The sequence below is a fragment of the Embiotoca jacksoni genome, unplaced genomic scaffold (genome assembly GCF_022577435.1).
Source record: "Embiotoca jacksoni isolate LCO1_2020_lvr unplaced genomic scaffold, fEmbJac1.0.p SCAF_25, whole genome shotgun sequence".
In the NCBI taxonomy this organism is placed as follows: domain Eukaryota; kingdom Metazoa; phylum Chordata; class Actinopteri; family Embiotocidae; genus Embiotoca; species Embiotoca jacksoni.
The window spans coordinates 947,751-967,421 of NW_027185376.1; the positions used below are offsets into that span (position 1 = coordinate 947,751).

A 19,671-nucleotide genomic window follows, 5' to 3' on the forward strand; every position below is an offset into this window, starting at 1 on the left:
TCATGAGCATATTTAACAGGCTATACTGTAGAAGGAGAGTATTGGCCAGCCAAACGGTGGTCACTCAGTGGGAGGGGACCAGAGGAGGGGTATTTAGCAGCCAGGGGTTGAGGGGGTTTATATACAGCTGTGCCTGGCCACACTTTCGAGCGGGACCTCCCTGAGTCAGGGGTGAATTCCGTTGTCTACCCTCTCCGTCTCTCTCAGCAGGGCTTCACCGGGAACCAGTAGCTGCAGCTGCAATTAAGGAACCACGCCTGTTGCTCTCTAATTTCCCTGACTTGTCGGACTTATAATCCTTCCCTGGAGCTACAAGGGCTGTCTCGAGGGGCCAGGGACCTGTTCGTCCACAACACGCACTATTCCTCTTTATCTTATTTTTTCCACTTAATAACTTCATTATCGCGAGAACCTCCGGTAGGACCCTTCAGGGGCTGATCTCGATCACTGCTGTCGGACTGGGAGTTAATACCCCCCCACCAATCGGTCACCCGGGAGCAGGCTGTCCAGGAAAACGCACCATTACCAGCAATGGAGTACCTCAAGTTTTGTTTAGTGTTTTCATGCTGGATCAAGTTTGCAAATACTGTCTACTCTACTGATGCCCCTCAAGCTCCTGTGCCTATTCCTAAAGGTAAGGAACGAACTTTTTTTTTTTTTTTTTTTTTCCTCCTTTCCCATTCTTGTTCATGGGTCGTCCCAAACTCAAATACAAGCTAATACATACAGTACTTTAACACAGCCTGGAGTTAGACGTTGTTTTATTGCGTTTTCTACGTGTGATCGAAATGTTAAGTCCCACATCTTCGAGCTGCGCTTCAGAGCTGTCAAGCCGTGCGCGCAAAAAAAAAAAAAAAAAAAAAAAAAAAAAAATGACTTATGCAGTGGGGGAGATGTAATTCGCCGGCTACATGATGTTACTGTACATGAGGCGCAGGTTGCGTGCCTGCAGCTCCCTGTGCGGCAACCTGAATATGTTTAGAGCGACATACTGTGTACCGTTGGTGCGTAAATGTTCGTGATGCTTCTTGACGCAAAAGCACCCTCTGTGGTTTCTCACTATCCCGTTTATACTTTTTTTGTTGCTTGGCTGCGCGCAGCTCCGGCTTTTATACACAGATGTCGGGGCTGTAAAGTTCCAGTGCAGAAATAACTAAGCAACTGGGGGCGAGAAGTTAAAGGTTTGAATTATGTTCCTTTTCTTTACGTCAAAAACGTAAAGGAGAAGCCAGAACAATCACAAAGTTATTGGCAATGACGTACCACAGACCGGACTGCGCCAGAAATCCATTATTTGAAGGTAATAGCGAGCAGTTAAGTGACTAGTGACTAGTGACTAGGATACAGAGAAACGCTTGTAAATCTGTTAATTGGGCGGCTGGTGGAGTGGCGCCAGGCTCAACCTGCTCTTTCAGCTGCTGAGACAACCTATATACTTAACATGTATAGCTTTATGCCACCCCCAAATTGTATTGACTTGTATGAAAATCCCTCCCCTGTCAACACGTTGCTGGTTAAATTGCTCTAAATTACCTTCAAATCCCTCTCAGTTAAACACAGCTCCTTCAATAGTCACAGGGCACCTTGTAAAAACCAGCAGACAAGAACGTAAGTGGATAAATGTGGGGTTTTTTAATGCAAATTTGATGTCACAAGTGGCCTACTGTGGGTCTGTGTTTCTGTCTAGAAATCTAATGATGCACTTTGAAACTGTGATAAAACATACCACACCTTAGAAATAAGATATGAAATAGGTTAGAAAGCAAATGAAAGCTTGAATTCTTCATATGACCACTTAACTTGAATCCAATTAAAGTTGTATTTAATTGGATTTAAACGTGTTGATTTTACCCAGCTATTCACCGGAATTTAATCAGGTATTTTATTAAAAGATAAAGTTTATGATGTTCTGTTATAATGTTCAAATGTTGTTGCCTTTTTCAGACTTAGAAGTCATTCAAAAGTAACTAAAAGATGTGATGCAGTAAACAAAGGACGGGTACATGAAAGTTTTACAGTGCGATACAACTTTTTTGAAGCTCAAACCAACAACAGCTCAAAATGAAGCTCCAATTTCATAAGACAATTAAACAAAATAAGTCGAAATATAATATCTCGTGCTGGAGTTCTTGAGTTTTTCTAATCCACAAATGTGTACCTATTGTTTTTGACCGGGACATTGTGAGAAAACACTCGTCCATCAGTTATAAATCATTACCGGGCCTGTGTGCGTGTGTGTGTGTGTGTGTGTGTGTGTGTGTGTGTGTGTGTGTGTCAATAATAGGTCTTGAGAGACACACACACACACGTCACAGATTATATGAGGTGTTAACAGTCTCTTTTCCCCCATAAATTCTGACCAAAGGATTTCATTTCTTTCCCAGAGAGAGTAAGAGGTATACAAAGTATTCTAGAGAAAAATTTGGTAAATCCTGTTTTGTTTTTTTTGCCAGCTGGGCAAAAGCCTATACATGCCTTTTTAAAACAAGGTCGAATAATGTGCCATCCACCAAGTCAGAAAGAACAAGCTGTACTGTTGTTGGGGAGGGGGGGGGGGGGGGAATGCTGGTCGTCATAATGGGCAAGTAAAGCAGAAACAGTGGTTAATGGGGCACCAATAAAAAAAAGAAAAGGTGTTAAGTCAGTGTGTTGGTTCATATTCCAACACCTCTCCTCTAAGTCCTCTCTGTGCGTTTGGTTGGAGCACAGATGCTAGCAGTGTGATTTAGCAGTGAACAGTGAAAAGAGGCAGTGGAAGAAGTAGGAATGCAGGACTCTGCCCATTTCTCACCTGGCCAGTCACCGTGAACAGTGGAGGTGGCTGTTGGTTTTGTCAGTTTTGGAAAGTTACAAAAAAAAAATTGGGCAGCGTAGACCCCCACTGTCCGGCCATCTGAAAGGAGCCTTTCACTTACTTCTGACTGACTGTGTGAACAGCACGTCTGACACGCTGTTGGATTTAACATGTAGGTCTTGTGGTGTGACTCTCAGCCACTGCAGTGAGATACTCGTTTATCCAAGACTGAAGAATTTGCTACAAAATACTGACTGACATTTAAACTGTTTATTGAAATAGCTCAATCAATATTAGTTATAAAAAAAAAAAAAAAAAAATGAAATAAAAATAAAACAAGTTTTTAAAAAAAAGCAGCACTATTAACCTGTGCCAGGCTCTTAAGAATGTTCAGTGAGCTCAAATAGCTTGTAAGCTATTAAGTTTGAAGATGAAAATGCCAGTGATAATAGTAAACATGTCGGTGATCTGAAGGCGGGACGTTGACATTGTTTACTTCTTAAAAAAAAAATGTGTAACTGATGGTTACCAGTGATTAGTGGATGTTAATTTGAGCCCAGGATAAATGCCATTACTCATAATCTGTTGGGACTGTTCCCCTGTCCCACGGACAAGGCTTCTCTAGATTAGACCTTCCCCAGACATCATTGACGTGTCAACAGGCAGCACTTTATAGAGAAGAAAAGGAAACTCCACCTAAAGTTGTCCATGCCCAATATACTGCATAATAGCGCTCTCTATTGCCTGTAATTCCAGTCTAACAAACTAACAAACCGTGTTGGCAGACTCAGGCTGTAATCATGCCTCCGAACATTGTCACTATGTCACCACAAGGTTGGTTCCATGCCTCCTTTTCAGCCAAATATGTGTTGTGTTGTCTGCTTTTCAACTCTTTTTTTTTTTTTTTCTTAGCTGCGTCTCAGGGAATTTTAATCCGACTATCAAATAGATAAGTACAGGTGGATACCAAGCTCCCGTGATGCAAAGGCTTTCCCTGAAGCAGTACTGAAAATAGAAGATATTTTATTTCAGTTGTCAGGATTAGCCTTAAAGTACAAATATTTCATTACGTTATCAAGATAGTCATTTAAAGGAAGACTTGACTGAACATGAGACATGAGCTGATTTTTGCCAAGAGCTCCGTCGGCTGAACAGAATGTCGAGTTGAAAATGTGTTCAAACTCCGAGAACTCGGTTTTAAATTGCAGTCGTTGGTCTTTGTCCATATATGAAAGAGACTTTACTGTAACATACCAAAAAAAGAGAGAAAGGGCTACGGGAAATTCCATCAAAGTAAAAAAAAAAAAAGAAAAAAGAATAGTACACCAAGTGAAATTGGCAGAATTTGGCAGAAACAACTTGCAGCTTTTTCATGCCTTTAGTCGAATACCAACAATTATACAGTCATACTGGAGAGAAGCAACAAAGACTGTATACTTATAGGTCACTGATTAAAGTCATTGTTCGAGTCAGGGTAATTCAATTTCAACATCGAGCTACAAATATCTTGCACAGTATGACGTGCAATCCTGTTGTAGTCCATCATAGCACATGCAGTCACTAGCCCACACAGGGTTTTTCTCTGACCCTCCCCATCCCCACACATTCCTGTCGCCAAGGTTACCCACATGGATTGTCTATCACTCGAGATGCACACTCACTACTTGCTTACATCCTAATATTGTTCAGCCTGACTTGCAGTCAGCTCCTTGTGTACCATAGGACAAATTAAAAGGGGTGTATCCGGCCTGTGGGCGGCTTGTTGAACAGGCCTGGTTTAAGTATTTCATACACTAAGAAAATAGCTATTAAAGTAGCGGAATATGGAATTACAAACTTTAAAAAAAAATTTTTTAATGAGCCTGCTTTTTTCAGTTAATACTCAGTAAACTTTGAAGGTTGTTAAAATAAATCAGCTAGCTGAAATCAACATGTACAAATGACGCTTTGCACTGGGGGAGCAGCTCACTGCTTGTCTTTAAAGAGCATTTTGAATTCCAGGTAGAAAAACTGGAGCCATTTTGAGGAAGCAGCATGTGGTTGTTAATCAAAATGCTGGGCAGCAAACATGATCAAAATGTAATATTTTACATCAAAAAGTTGTATTTGCTTTCTAATTACATTAATTCTGCATGAGATAAATTAGCGTATTGATCATGACACAGTTTACACTTATGTGGTTAATCTCCATGTGCATTAAGTTGATTTAAAGTGAGTATGTTTATTTATGCAATGAAGGTTTTAAAGCTCTGTGGGCAATCGAGGAAATGACTGTCTTAACTGTAACAGCGCTGCAAGACAACAACTGCAGGAGAGCTTAATGATTTTTTTTTCCTGCATTTTAGTTGTTGTTGTTGTGGGGGGGAAGGGAGGATAAATAAACGATTCCTGATTCAAAATGACGTGTGACGAGACTACAAAATTGTTTCCTGGCTCAGTGCTGGTGACATCATGCCACATCCTACGGCTGAAAGTGCCTGTGGTTTGACATGTGTAATTGAAATCACAGCCTTTTTGGGCAGATACCCTACATGGCTCGCGTATTATGGAAATGTGTTTTGTGTTTTATCAATTATGGTGACACTGACATGTCAATAGAAAAGTCTCATTTTAGTTGTGGACAAGAAAACCAAAGTTTAACCATCCAGTTTGTGAGCAATTGGGTTTTCTAGTCCCTCAAATTTGGTTTCTAAGGCTAACTACTAACACATGGGGTACTCACCTAGGTAGCAACAAAGGTATTTGTTACTGTAAAAGAAATGTCTCCATGTCTGGGGCTCCTGGTGTTCAGATATCAAGGGTAAAACTTCTGGGCCAAAGCAACATGTGGTCACATTAAAATTCTAATGCTTTCTAAAGCTGGAAACTGGAGGTTGGGTAGCGTGTTTCTATGTTTAGTGGAAGGCTGGGAAATGAAGTTATAGCAGAGCTACATATATGTGACGCCTTAACAGTTAAAACAGAAGGCGACTTGATTTTTGTGCACATTCATCCTTCTTATACTCCATATATTCAGTCTCACTCATATCTACAGATGTTTTTGAGAAAGTTCTGCGCCATTTTGAATGAAGATTTCTGCCCTTATTTTACCACTGTGTTTATAAGAACTGTTTGTCATTTATAAACCTCTTCTGCCCTGAACCTTTCCAACATCAGAATTGGAGGATGGGATGTTGGGAAGGCTGTCTGACCATTTCTGTAACCTTCTGAAACTAACAATCCCTCATCCATACTCACTTCACGCTGTCATTGGCTGGCTGTCCGGAGGCGAGATAACAAGCAGGGTTTGAACCCTCTCTTTAGCCCTCTCTTTCCATGCCTTATTTTCCTTTTCATGTGTTCAACTGAGGCAGGAAAAACTGCCTGAGGGCGTGTGCCATTACTTTAAAGATGTGGATGGATTAAATGATCACGTTTGACAGTTTACCCAGATGTCAGATTAACACCTTCCCGATTCCATATGTGACTCAACATCCTAACAGCAGCCCTGTTTGAATGTGATTATTATTTTCAAGATAAGGAATTACTACAAGTAATGAAATATTTTTTGATCAATAAATAAGGCACAAGTAGTTCCAGAGATACAGGAGCAACACAGGAACAAGACAATTTCCTTTTTATCTTTTGGAAAATGGATCTGAATGACACAGGAATGTAATGCTAACCTCTCTCCTTCCCTTTGCCCTTTTCTATTCTCTGAGAATTCTCTCTGCTTCAGTATTACCACATACTTGGTCTGATAAGTCTGTCTTCGATAGTGTTGCTACCGTAAGTTCCCAAACTAGTCTTGTTTTCTTCAACTTGTATTGCTAAGACTATGGAAACTAAGCAAAAACATTATTAGGCCAACCCCCGCATTTGTGAATCGACTGAAAAATCCCACTATATATTCTTTTTTTATGCAATCTGGCTCAATATATTTCTACATTACCTACAAAACAAAGTTGTTGTCACAGTGTTTTTTATTTTGAGCAGCGCAGGGAAGAGTTTCAGCTACAAAACCTGGCAATAAATCAGTGATAATGTTTTGGCACAGCTCAGGAGTCAGGGCCCATCCATTAAAAGGAAATGCTTAGGAGTCTATTAAACTCAATTTCTTATACCACGCTCCAAATACCCAGAAATAGTTGTCTTTTTTCATCCTTCCAGCTGCAAGAAGGAACACAAACACTCGGGTCGAAGTTGAATTCAAATTGAATATGATGAGGGCTGGTTTTTCATTCAGGTGCACATCCTCAAGTAAATTAACAGGTTGAGGAATGGAACACTGGGTTGCACTAAAAGAAAAAAGCTTTATTTAGAATCGTGATGTGGAATCCTTGTATGAAAGTTTGAAGGAGGTCTAATGTGGTTATAAGGATGATCTTTCCATCTCCCGCTTCCTTTTAACAGTAAGGGCAGGCCGAGTCAAATCAATGCTGCTTATTAACTGAACTATGTGCTCTTTCTATGGCCTTTTGGTGAAAACTGTGTATTTACTTGGACGACCAGAATAGACCAGGGGTTTGTATTCACTGTGTTTACTGACCAAGACTGTCTCATCAAAGAGGATCCTGTTCTGCGTATGTTGAAGGCCAGGGCACCTTCCCATGATAGCTCTTTCCTTTCTGCAAGAAATGCTTACTAAAGCTTTGTCCCAGCCAGTGAGTCAGAACTTTTGCTCATTGAAGTGTTAAGTTTATCTAGACGGCGGAGCCCCATGTGGTGCAGATACAGAGTGCAAAGGAAAGACCACTTGGTGTCCTTGCCTTTCTTGGAGAGGAGTTTCAGCAGCACAGTATGAGCTGCATTCCTCTCCTCCTGTGGGCTGTTCATACTGTACTGACAAGAGAACATGCAGTGTTTACTCTGACTAGACACTCTTCCTCTAAAGTCATAGTTGTATAAAAGCCTCGCCTCTTGAGTGTTACCGTCTGGCCCTCAGCTATGCTTCATTATTAGTGCGATTATTGTAAAACACATCAAAAGGACTGGAAAGTTGTCCAAAGATTTAATTTGGTTTTAGACAGAAAGAATAGAAAGGTAGATTAGTTGTTTCATTGTCCTCAAAAAAATAGTTTTTTTTCTCCCCTGGCACTCAGTGAAACAATGAAGCATTATGTGTCCTCCATTAACACCCTGGCTCATTCTGGTGAGCTTGGTTTCAGCCAGTAAACTGTGTGACTACAAAGGCAAGCCATTAGTATTAACACAGAATAATATAAAGTGTGAATGCTGCATTTCTACACGGTGAGAAATAAAGTGTGGCATTTTGAGGGGGATCAGATAAGTAGTTTGTTACAAATTCTTACCATGAAAATCTATTTGACAAGAGATCATCTAATATGACGATGTTGTTGCTCCTTCGTATTCCACACTGACAGGTAGGAGCAGGGATAGAGATTTCAAACAAAAATTAAATTCAACATTAACTAGGAACTATTCTACTATTACTCAAAAACGGGAGCCTGGTAATAAAGTATTCTTCTTCCCCTTATTTTGTTGATTGGCAAACAGCTTTAAGGTGCATTACCGCCACCTTTCTGGAAGTAGTGCAATTTACAACATGTTTCTGCTATATTCTATAATATGTTGATAGGTTGAATTTTCATTCAAAAATACTAACAATAGTAACTTGCCCGTTGTTCAGCTGAGACTTAACTTTTAGTAAATATGCAATTAAGTAATAAGTGGGTACAGATTGTTGCTCTATGCTCAAAGAGTGGCCCTTTACCGGCCATACTTTTAATGGTACTATTTAGGTTAACGTAACAGAAGAAAATGGAGAAATAGCTTTGGTTTGGCATTAAATTGACAGATCACCATTCTTCCCGAGGCCATTCGTGTTGTATTTGTATTTTGAGCCGTGGTTCACGAGGCCACTGAGAATCCGACGTGATTTCTTTCACCTTGGAGATTGATGTACGGAAGAGCCACTCGAGAGACCTGCCAAAATGTTTGAATAACACTTGTAATGTAGGAAACAAAAGGGCTAATACGTATCTCGTGGTTAAAGGCTTTCCCCAGGCTGTACTGAAATTGGACGTTTGCTTGTTGGGTGGCACTGATGTGGCATGTATTTTTTTGTAAGACTAAGTGAAACTAACTGAATAGAGCAGAGATCACAATATGCAGCTCACTGCTGTCTTTTCTTGTACAAACAGAAACAAAGCTACTGGTAATAAGCTTAAAATTTATGAGAACAGAAAAATAAATTGAGCACACTGCAGAGAGAAATACTAAACCTGTGTCCTGGCTGTAATGACAGCATTACGTAACGGAGACAATTTTCTTGGAGGTTTTTTACATTTACATCAATCTGCTCGTGTGCTTTCACTTGGCGCACGTTTTCTCTGCAGAGAAGTTGTCTTTTCCTACTACTTGAAAAAACCCACCACTACAATAGCAATTGGCCAAAGTGCAAGCACACTTGACTTTAAAAAGGGAATGGAAGATAACGGTGTGATGGATTTATTTTACGTCACGATCAAAACTCATCTCTGATTAATTAAGAGACCAAGTACAACTCCTTTGAACTATGTAATTTACTTTGTACTCAGATTATCCCCCGTTAAAATAACAGAAGTGGAATTGGACACATCTTAAATGCACTTAAACAATTAGAGGTAAACTGTGCACTAGTATAATTCAAATATATCCCCAAAGTGGGTAGTTTCGTTTGATTTACAACACATGTTTTGCCAAAGGCACTGGTCTTCAAGTATACAAATGTTGCACTCTGCATACCCAGCTGCCTGATCTGGGCTGCATCTTTGCCAATGTGGTTGTCTGGTGTCGGGAACTTGGAAGCATGGAAACACTCTCCCGAAGCCATTAGAATCACCTGTTTAACAGAGATGTATCGGCAATGTGTTTCCCAGATGAGGGAAACATCATCCCCCGGCTCTACTATCCTCCGACGACATCTCCCTTCAAGCCAAGAACAAGAACAGAGAACACCTGGAGCTCACTATAGTTTGTGTTCAATTTGGAACTCACATTCTACCAAATCTGCCTTGTTATTTTTTCCTGTGTGTCATGCGAGGCAGTTCGGACAGAGACAGACGTAGAACTATTTCCAACCTGTAACGCAACCTTTGCGTCGGACGAGCACTGGAATGGCTATTAGAGTGATGACAGGGCCCCAGACTAGACTGAGATGAGAGAATGGCTAAGTCACGTTGACGGGAAAGGATGGAAAAGAGTTGCGGAGGAGGCTGCTTGTAACCGCTGACGAATACTGCTTTGGAGTAAGACCTGGGCTTTTGTCAAACCCGTCGTCTGGTTTATTTTGACGGTGTTGAAATAGGTTTCAAATATATCAAAAGCTGGGCAACGCGATATTTTTAACACCCACAGAAAACGGATTGTCTGGTATGTTGTATGAATGCTTTTTGATTTAATTATATTTTTTGATATTGTTGTTTTCCTCCCATAGCTGCCATATTGGCTTTATTTGACCAATGGGAGTGAGGGAGGTTATACCACATGAAAACGCCACAGTATATCTTCTTCTTCTTTTTTTTTTTTTTTTTTTTTTTTTTTTTTTTTTTTTTTACTGGAATTCTTCATTGTTCTTTATGTGGATGGTGAAAGTTGCCACGCAGTAAACAAGACAAAATAGGTCTAGTTCAGGCTAATCGCAAATCATACCCATCACGTGAACCAAAGGTGTAATGCCAGCTCTTTAACTGTGTTCTGGTCCAGAGTGCACTTATGAATTAGGTCTTCTCAAGGCCTTTATCGGACCCTGATATGTCTTTCAGAGTCCCAATCCGTCTTGCCAATGTTCAATAAATAATTTACGAGGGTTTAGTGGAACGTAGTGCTGCATATTAAACAGAGGGCAGATTGTCTCTCCAAACATGAAAAGCAGGATTAGTGTTTAAGCAGTCCTATAAAACCATATTAAAATTCTTATTACATTTTTTTGTTGGCCTGTCTGACGACCAGCTTGAAACAACATTTTATACATTTTGAAATGGCAGAAAGAAATGAATAGGTGCTCCCCCTTTCATGTAATAATGGCATTTGATGAATGAGATATAGAGTTCCTGATTATTTCCTTCCTTGGCTGACAATTAAAGACAGAACCTTTCTGGTTCAAGCGAACCTCAGTTGGTTGAACAAAATATTGCAGAACAAATGAAAACTAGCATCTCGAGGGTAGTCCAGCTTCACAAGACGAAAGTGCAAATCTGTATTTGGTTAACCCGTCCTAAAACCCTCACATTTCAGCACTTCACGGTCTCTGGATATGTCCTAGAGGTTTGTGGGAGTTCTTTTGCCCCACGAAGGAAGAATTTATTGAGTCTGTCTTCAAAAAATATGGTTCTGTTTTTAAATCGAATTAAAACTACAGTAGTCGTTCCTAATTTAAGACATAAATTAAGGCTAAACCAGCTAGCTACAAGTATGTTGACATAGGTTTGAGGTTTACAAGGAACACGGTTCACAGAAGTGGGAATCTCAATACTTATAATTAAGCTTAGAACAATATACACATTTCTGTGGGTATCCTTTTGTTGAAGCCAAAATTTGTTCAACTTCAAATGTCTCAGGTTTCATCTGCAAGTGTATATTCCCGCATCCCTATAATTTGCTGGTCAAAAAATATCAGTCATAAACTGAAGTTCTGGAACATTTGTCCTTTTCTTTCTTTTTCAGAAAAATTGCTCGTCGTGACTGTTGCAACAGAGGAAACAGACGGCTTCCTCCGCTTCATGGAGTCTGCTAACTATTTCAACTACACTGTGAAGGTAAGACTGGCCTCGCGTATTTTCTATTTAATCATAAAAATTAGGCTGCTAACGACGCACAGCAGTAGAATGTTTTGAACACCTCCCAGGATTGATTAGGTCCCTCAGAGGAAACAACCAAGTGCAGCAACTTGCAAAAACATCCATCTTAAAGGGATCCTCCTCAATGTGGGTCTAGAATTCCCCTCTGTGGTTGAAACAATTAGTAAAAACAATCTTGAGTATTTATTTCCCCCCCCAGCTTGGAGCTCAGTTCATGCCCTGCCCTCGTCTGTGAGCCCTTGCGAGATACTTTGCAGGTCTTTTCGACTCCTTACTTAAAATGATCTGTGCGGCAAAACATTTCTTAATAAGAGTTCATGTCGAGAACTTCCTGCTATAATCAGTTTAATTATATTGTTTCTTCAGGCGAGATGCGCACTCACCTCTAGTCTGCACAAAAAGGCCCCGAACACCATTGGTAAACAAAGAAAAACAGGGACCTGAAAATCGGAGTGAATCTCAGGTGTTACCTCAGCACCGCAGGTTACTCGGCCCACGGGGATTATCAGTTTGACTATATCTTAAACTCCAAGGCTCACACTCTCATTTATAGCTCCCCTGATGACGACTGGCTCTTTGCATTCATAGCTACGTGACAAAATAGTGAGATGGTGTGAAAGTTTGATCTAGCAGCATTTTCATAAAAGGAGTCTATAAAAACACGTCTATTTTCTGCCCGTATTTGCCCATTCTCAAATCAGCTTGTTATCCTGTTTCTTGAAAGAAGTGTTTCTGGCACTGGCACAATTCCTAACAGATAGACTGGAAAATGAACAAAGGACTGGTGAAGATTGGATGCTTTTACTGCGCTGAAAGGCGGCCTTCTGGTCATTGTTGGTGTCGAGCCAGTTAATGGACTCGACAATCTGTCCGTTGTGTGTTGTGTCTCAGGTGCTGGGGATGGGAGAAGCGTGGAAGGGTGGGGACGTCGGCCATTCAATCGGTGGAGGGCAAAAAGTCAAACTACTGAAGGAGGCTATGGAGGCTGTGGCTGACCAGGAGGACCTTGTTATCCTGTTCGTGGACAGGTACGTTGACAACCAAAGCTATTTATTTAAATGACATATTATAGTACTATCATGGTGACTTCAGACCAGCGCAACCTTTCCTTTGCCTGGCTTTTCCTCCTAATTCAGTATTTTGCTGAGTGACAACATTTATTGAGTCGTGAAAAAAAGCATCTCAAAGCCTAAATGAATTTGACTACTATTAGCACATCCACATTCACCGCTTGAATAGATTGGGTCTGGCCACCCATCATTGGGGATTGTTTCAAGTTGCTCCATCCTAAAAGTTGTAGAACTGAACATTTTGAAACTTTTGGTGCAGCCTTTAACCAACCATTTATGTATGTATGTGAACCCCAGAGACTATAATAACAGTAAAAAACTGAGGCTGTGAGCCAGTAGACAAATCCAGACTATAAATTAATTCTGTCCACAGAGAGCCCTGATAGATGGACGATTTGAATATTCACTAGATATTCCCAAGAGCCATATTACTTTAAAATACAATACCGAAGTGAAGTCTCTAACTCTGCTGCAGACAACAGGCGTCATAAAGAAAAAAAAGATCCAATTGTTTTTATTAGATTTTTCTATTTGATTTAATAACTGTATTTCCCCCCCCCCCCCCCCCCCCCCCCCCTCGCTTACTGGATGCATTTTTCTTTTACTACAAATGCCGAGCTTCTAAAACATCAGTTTGAGCGAGCTTTGATGTGACTTAGCTTTAATTTCCATATCAAGAAAGGGACGCAAATTTTTTTAATTGCTGTGTAGAGCTCTGATTTGGAAATGAAAACAAATATTCACAATCACAGACTGTAATAATTGCTTTGAAAGCCATATCTGTGAGCGAGTGCATATTTACGCAGTGCCTAGACATCCCCCACTCATTCATGCAAAGGCATCATTATAGAGCATCGCCAAATATACGAGAAGGGTAATTCTGGCATGCAGGTAGCTGAATTATGAGTTTTCAAAGCCAATGCAAAGTTTCACTGAGGTAATGTGAGTGTTTCAGGATAATAAGAGCTTTGCCAGCCATATTTATTTAAATAGAGCAGAAGATGATGATGCTTACTGTACCACGTGACATGAATAATTTTAGAAATAATTGCTGTGCAAAGTTGTCACACCCTTGAAACAGGTAATTGGAAATGTAATTTTTTTTCTTTAAAAGGAAGTGATTGTAGTATAATAAAACACCTCTGCACTTCAGAAGATTACGAGCCTTTCAAATGCTTTTGAACATCTATAATCCTGCTGGACCACCTCGGGTGCTTTGACAGTGTCGGCTTCTGATCACAGAATTCCATTTTGTCTTGTGATAAATGTCTTCTCTAAGCTGCAAGTGAAACTGAAATACATTCACGGTGTTGTTGAGCTTCTGAGCATGTGCCAAATTCTTAAAATGAAAAGAAAATGATGACATGCCACTCAAAAGCAGCGTAGCTCAAACTGAGACCGCAGCTACTATTCGCAGCCAGGAACGTGTGAGTTATGCATCAGCCTCGATGTAATCCCTTTTGGGCTTCACGATGGAAAATGTAACGAGTTAGACAAGGTTTTCTTTTAATTCCCAAACACCCGACCTTAGTAATGCTGGGAAGAAATTAAGGAGATGGTGGTTTCTACTTCTAAATTCCAGAGGCAGGTGAATGACGCGTTTCTTCTCACCGCTACACAACACTGTTCCATGAGTCTATTCCCGTTCGACGGGTTTGATTTGGGTGAAAACCACTGCATCAATGGTGTCAGTGGAGCTTTAAACACAATTTGATTATTAGCTACTGATTCGATTCACCAGCAACTTGGGTATAGATGAGTCTTATAATGAAATGGGTTCTGAGTGCAGAGTTGAAATCATGCTACGCAGTATTTAGTCACACTTTTTAGTTTTGTTACAGAAGCAAAACCGTTTAGCATCTCATTGCAGCAACACTTAATTCAGCGTCTTAAATAATAATATGGAAAGTACTGACAAAGAGTGTAAAACAGAACAAGATGTTTTTGGTCATAAATATATTTTCACACAATAAACTTTTTAAACCTTGTCATTTCAAGGACTGCAGGTCATTTTATACTGGATAAATAACTATGATTGATGAGTTTATGAGGGATAGAGGCTACTTGTCTGAACATCTGTCTACCAGATGTGGATGGAGCTTCCTCACCTACATTTGACTTTCCTTTGTCTCATTACACACCTTTCCTGCAATCTCATATAAACTACTGTGTAGTGTGCATATATAAATATATAGTGTGAGATTTTTTTTTTTCGTGTCTGCAGTACACAGACACACAAACAGAATTAAAGCCACGTCTAGCGGAGGGTGTTTTATAGTCAATGACTGTGAAACTGGTGCCACCAAAATTAATCGGCTCTTTTACTGTTAAGACTTCACACCTCAAAAGCAATAAAATCAGCAGAAACATTTAGTTGTTTCTACATTTTTAAATATCTGCCTTTTTAACAATAGCGTGCTTTTAAATAAGCCACCTCGAGGCCTTCGTAAGGAAGTCATGATCAGCACTGTTTGCGTGCTTTTGTGTGTCAATGTCTGGCAAAGCAGAACTCCTTTCCACATACCTCACAGTACAATCCCAGAATGCTTTCCGTCACTAATGCTCACTCATGAAGAATGTTCACTGTTTACATTCAGATGTCTATCTATCTCAGGCAAGTAGAAGCCCAGCCAGTGTGTCAGATCTAAGATAAAATATTGCTCAAGAAAAAGACTGTTCCTATAGGTTAAATAAAATGACAGTAATCTGTTTTTCTTCACTCCTCCCTTTTAGCTATGATCTTATCTTTGCTGGGGGACCAGAGGAGATTCTCAGGAAGTTCCAGCAGGCCAATCACAAAGTGCTTTTTGCTGCAGAGGGCCTGATATGGCCAGATAAACGACTCGCTGACAAGTACCCCTCAGTCCGCAGCGGCAAGCGATACCTCAACTCTGGAGGTGGGTTTCACAAATTCAGAATATCAACTGTTTTCTGAACCGATCTCCATCCATACTAACGTGCCTGAAAAACACGTATCACACAGCTTTTCTTGTACACTGGCCATGCAAACCAAAATCACTGACACACTGTATTTAGTCACCCATCAGATTCTGATACCAGCAGTATTGGTTAGGTTTAGATATGAAGAGTGAGAAGGTCGGGTTAGAATATCAGAGCCGAGTTACAAAACGGGGATTGTGACACCATTTTGTGTTACACCAGCCCTGTAGGAATGATAAGACAAAATTACACATATTGACCCAAATAATAGCTTCTCCCCTCCTGCTCATGGGATAGCAATATGAAACGCTGAATGTATCTGCACAACAGCTATTAGCACAGACAACAAGGTCAGCAACAGCTGTAATTTGTTATCCGTGTTGAAATAACCACTGGTAGCATTTGCTGATGTTGTTTTTTTTCTCTTCGGAAAAGGGTTGCGATAAGGGCCTGACGAGTCAGGGCTGGATACGCTGTGACTGCTAAAAAAAAAAAAACAGTAAGGAAGCATACGTGGGTGTACGTGTCTACTTCGTTTTAGTGTAGCGTACACGCTACAAAAAAGGTGTGGCTACACAAAAAAAAACATTTGACACACATCTCGCGCACACCTAACAGAAAAGATACACTCCTATCTGAACCAGTCCAGCTGTCTGCAGGGGCTGCGGAACAGCTCGTGTTTCACCCACACACGTAAACATAAAGTGAAGTCTAGTTACCTGTATTAAGTCCATAACTACAGTGATTGTGTGTACCGAGCTCTGAGCATGTGGGTGACCTACGGCTAAATACTGTCCCTGAACACCTCTGCTGCTGCTGCTGCTTCTCTGCTAAATTACGCCGCCTATGTTCTGTTAACCTGGGGATTAATCCCTAAAGCCCTGCCTCTCTGGAGAATAAACAATCCCAGTTTAGTGTGATAGTTTCCTGAGTGGGACAAAGAAAATCTGAAGACAACATTAACACAAAAGCAATGAGTATCACTAAAATGTGTTTAAATGGCTACCATTGCATTTACGGTAGGTGTCTAGACATTTTATGTGGGGGTAGAGTAGTGTTGGAGTGACCTGGCTGTAAACCCAACTAACCAACTAAGCTGTGTTGACATTCCACCGTCAACTGTCCAAGTTTGAAGATTTGCAGCTCTCGTTGGAATTCAGGGGGGCCGAGCAGCGGCGCGCCTTCAGTGTTATTAGTCTAAAGAGTGGCGCTAGAGTGGCAACAGACCGGTGTTAGTTTTGAAATACAAAACCACAGGATTTTTATCAGTATTATCTCTTGCTGTAAAATAGAACTATATTTTCCTTGTAAACTCCGTGAGGTATTTATTGTCCACGGTGCGCAGGAGGTGGGAGAAGCCCATTAATCTGGAGATTACCGGCAATACTTACGATTTTCTTTTGCTTTAGCGGTTGCTCTTACAGATATTTGTTAGATGCGATACATTTCCAGACATGATGTTAATGTGACTTCATGCTCGCATACATTAAAGACGCTGAACTAGAGAGAAAAATATTCTGAATACGTGCAGACATTTTTAAAGAAAGAAACAATAACGGTAAATCCTCATGTACAATCCAAATGGCATGTCCAGCTGCATCCTGCTGGTTCTTCAGGACATTAAATTACTGCTTTCCTTGTGGTCATCAGCCTGGTCTGACCTCCCATATTGGAGCCTAGCTGTCTCAGACTGATCAGAGACTGTTTTTAGCATTCATTGTCATTGACATGACATGTGGATTTGTCTTGGGCCCCTGAGTGTGCCGCAGTTTGTATAAAATTGTAGGCTTTGTTTGTGTTCTTACGGTTACCGCCCAAGTGACCAGTGGGGAGTGTTTTATAGCATCTGGACACTGCCGTGTCGCAGAAAGTACAGTGTCTCGGCGATCGAAAGAAGATATAGTCGGGTTGTGCTTGTGCCAGGCTGCAAGTGTTTATTTGAGCAGGGAAACAGAAAGGTCACTCACCACCTAAAACTAGTAATGGTCGAAACTAATTACCTGTAATTACTGAAAGCTGCAAATTAAACTGTTCTCATAAATTTTGTCCAAGCATACATATTTAAAAACTAGTTCTGTTGTTTTATGTTATGCTGTCGTTCTTGCTAAAAAAGAGAGTATTTTATACCGTTTTATCCAGGATAGGCAGCACAAAATGTTTCCTAAAAGATGGAGTCAAAAAGGCTTCCCCGCTTTTTCCCCAGAATCCGCCGATCAACTACCAACAATATGACCGACATAAAATCTCACAATTTTCTTTTAACTTTTTCTCATTCCTGCCCTTTAGATTATGTCATGTCTATCCATTGAGACTTGTTTACAGTGTCTGAGGTTTTTTTCAAATGATGGGATACAAAACCAGCGACACAGCCAAACCCTGCAATCTGTGATTGTGGTCAGTGTCCTTGAGCAACAGCAGGATAAAGAGGAGAAACGGGGGGGGGGGGGGGGGGGGGGGGGGGTTTAGAGGTTGCCGTGATAATGTACATTTAGAGTGTGTGAAATACTAGTATACATAAATCCAGAAGCTCCTCGAGCAGTCAGTTGCGTGACAGTCATAACATAGAGATTATAGCGTTCTGACTATCTATTATTGCACTCCTCTCTATCTACAGACTGTGGGAAGAGAAAGTCCCGGCTCATATCTTGGGTGCCAAAAATCACGCTTTGTTTAAGGCAGTCAGGTTTCCTAGGTTGAAGTCTTCAGACCGTGAAGCCGGCAGATAGAGTACAATTGTCTGCCAGTTGTGTACGACATTATAAACGTCTTTCAATCTATACTCTAGAGCTGGATATGTGTTTAACACTGTTTACTACTTGCAGGTATAATTGGCTACGCCCCGTACATGAACCGAGTGGTTTCCCAGTGGAACCTCCACGACAACGATGACGACCAGCTCTTCTACACCAAAATGTACCTGGATCCATTACAACGAGTGAGTATCCAGAGTCATCGCCAGCATTTAATCTGAAAACATACCTCAAATGTCCTAAACCAACTTCTCTGTGCTCATGTCTGGCAGGAAATTCTCAACATGAGTTTGGACCACAAGTGCCAGATTTTCCAGAACCTGAATGGGGCTGTTGGTGAGAAATCGAAGAAACTGAAATAATTTAATTTCCTGCTCATCTGTATATTTTAAACTCAAGTAACAAAAATCAACACTTTGCTTGAAATAGCTTAAGCCGACATTGCATGCTTTTTTTCTGCTGCCGCGCTCTGTGAATTATGGTATTTCATAAGTTATACGGCCTCGCAGCTCTCGCCCGTGGCGGGATATTCAGTTTTCCGAACCTGGCCTGAAATATGTGGTGTTCCCCCTCCTTTGGCAGATGAAGTGCTTCTCAAGTTTGGAACAGAACGAGTGAGAGTTAGAAACACGGCGTACGACTCGCTGCCAGTGGTTGTCCATGGCAACGGAAACACCAAAGTGAGTATGAAATCATGGGTTGGCCTAATGTCGTCTACGTATGGTACAGCAAAGATACTTTGAAGTTAATTATCCCCACCTATGACACCCGCTTTGGCTTGAATTATTGAACACTGCTCTTTCATTTGCAGATTACTTTTTTGGCCCCTGCCTTTCATTTTTTTTTTTTATCCAACTAACATTAATCACAACGATTACATTCCAGCGTGTATATTACACAAAACTGTTAATGTGGTATTTCCTATAACCTGCCCGTAAAAGCCAGCTAATTATTTAGTAGAGGAGAGCGAAGTCTGGCTAAAAGAAGGCTATAATGCTTCTGTCCATTTGTTCCCCCCAGTTGCTCTTTGCCATCACTAAAAAGCAGGATGTCCATATGATACTGCTCTCCTTCTGCTCTTTTCCTTCCCCTAACTCTCCACGAGTCCTGTTTAAACCACTAGCCGCCTTGTCTGGTCGTCCTTGGTAATGAACCAAACCCACCAAACTGTTGAGTCATTCTTCCCACAGGCCTAAACAGCTGGGGTAGAGGCTCCAAATGGGAGATCACAGAATCCATGTCCTAACAGTGGTTTCTACCGCTGGAGCTGCTGAGCCGGACGTCTGACCATTCGTTTATTATTATTATTTTCCAGCACTCGTGCCAAGTTCAGCCTG

At 40.8% G+C, this 19,671-nt stretch overlaps 1 protein-coding gene across 1 annotated transcript in view; it reads left to right on the forward strand.

Annotated features, from left to right (window-relative positions):
* The first annotated feature begins 164 nt into the window (after positions 1 to 164).
* Positions 165 to 19,671, forward strand: part of plod2 (procollagen-lysine, 2-oxoglutarate 5-dioxygenase 2) — a 31,891-nt gene continuing 12,384 nt past the window's right edge. The window contains exons 1-7 of the mRNA XM_069159456.1: positions 165 to 634; positions 11,441 to 11,532; positions 12,466 to 12,602; positions 15,378 to 15,541; positions 18,407 to 18,519; positions 18,607 to 18,670; positions 18,917 to 19,014. Coding sequence (XP_069015557.1) covers positions 532 to 634; positions 11,441 to 11,532; positions 12,466 to 12,602; positions 15,378 to 15,541; positions 18,407 to 18,519; positions 18,607 to 18,670; positions 18,917 to 19,014 — 771 coding nt within the window. The 5' untranslated portion in view covers positions 165 to 531. The remainder of the gene's footprint in view (positions 635 to 11,440; positions 11,533 to 12,465; positions 12,603 to 15,377; positions 15,542 to 18,406; positions 18,520 to 18,606; positions 18,671 to 18,916; positions 19,015 to 19,671) is intronic.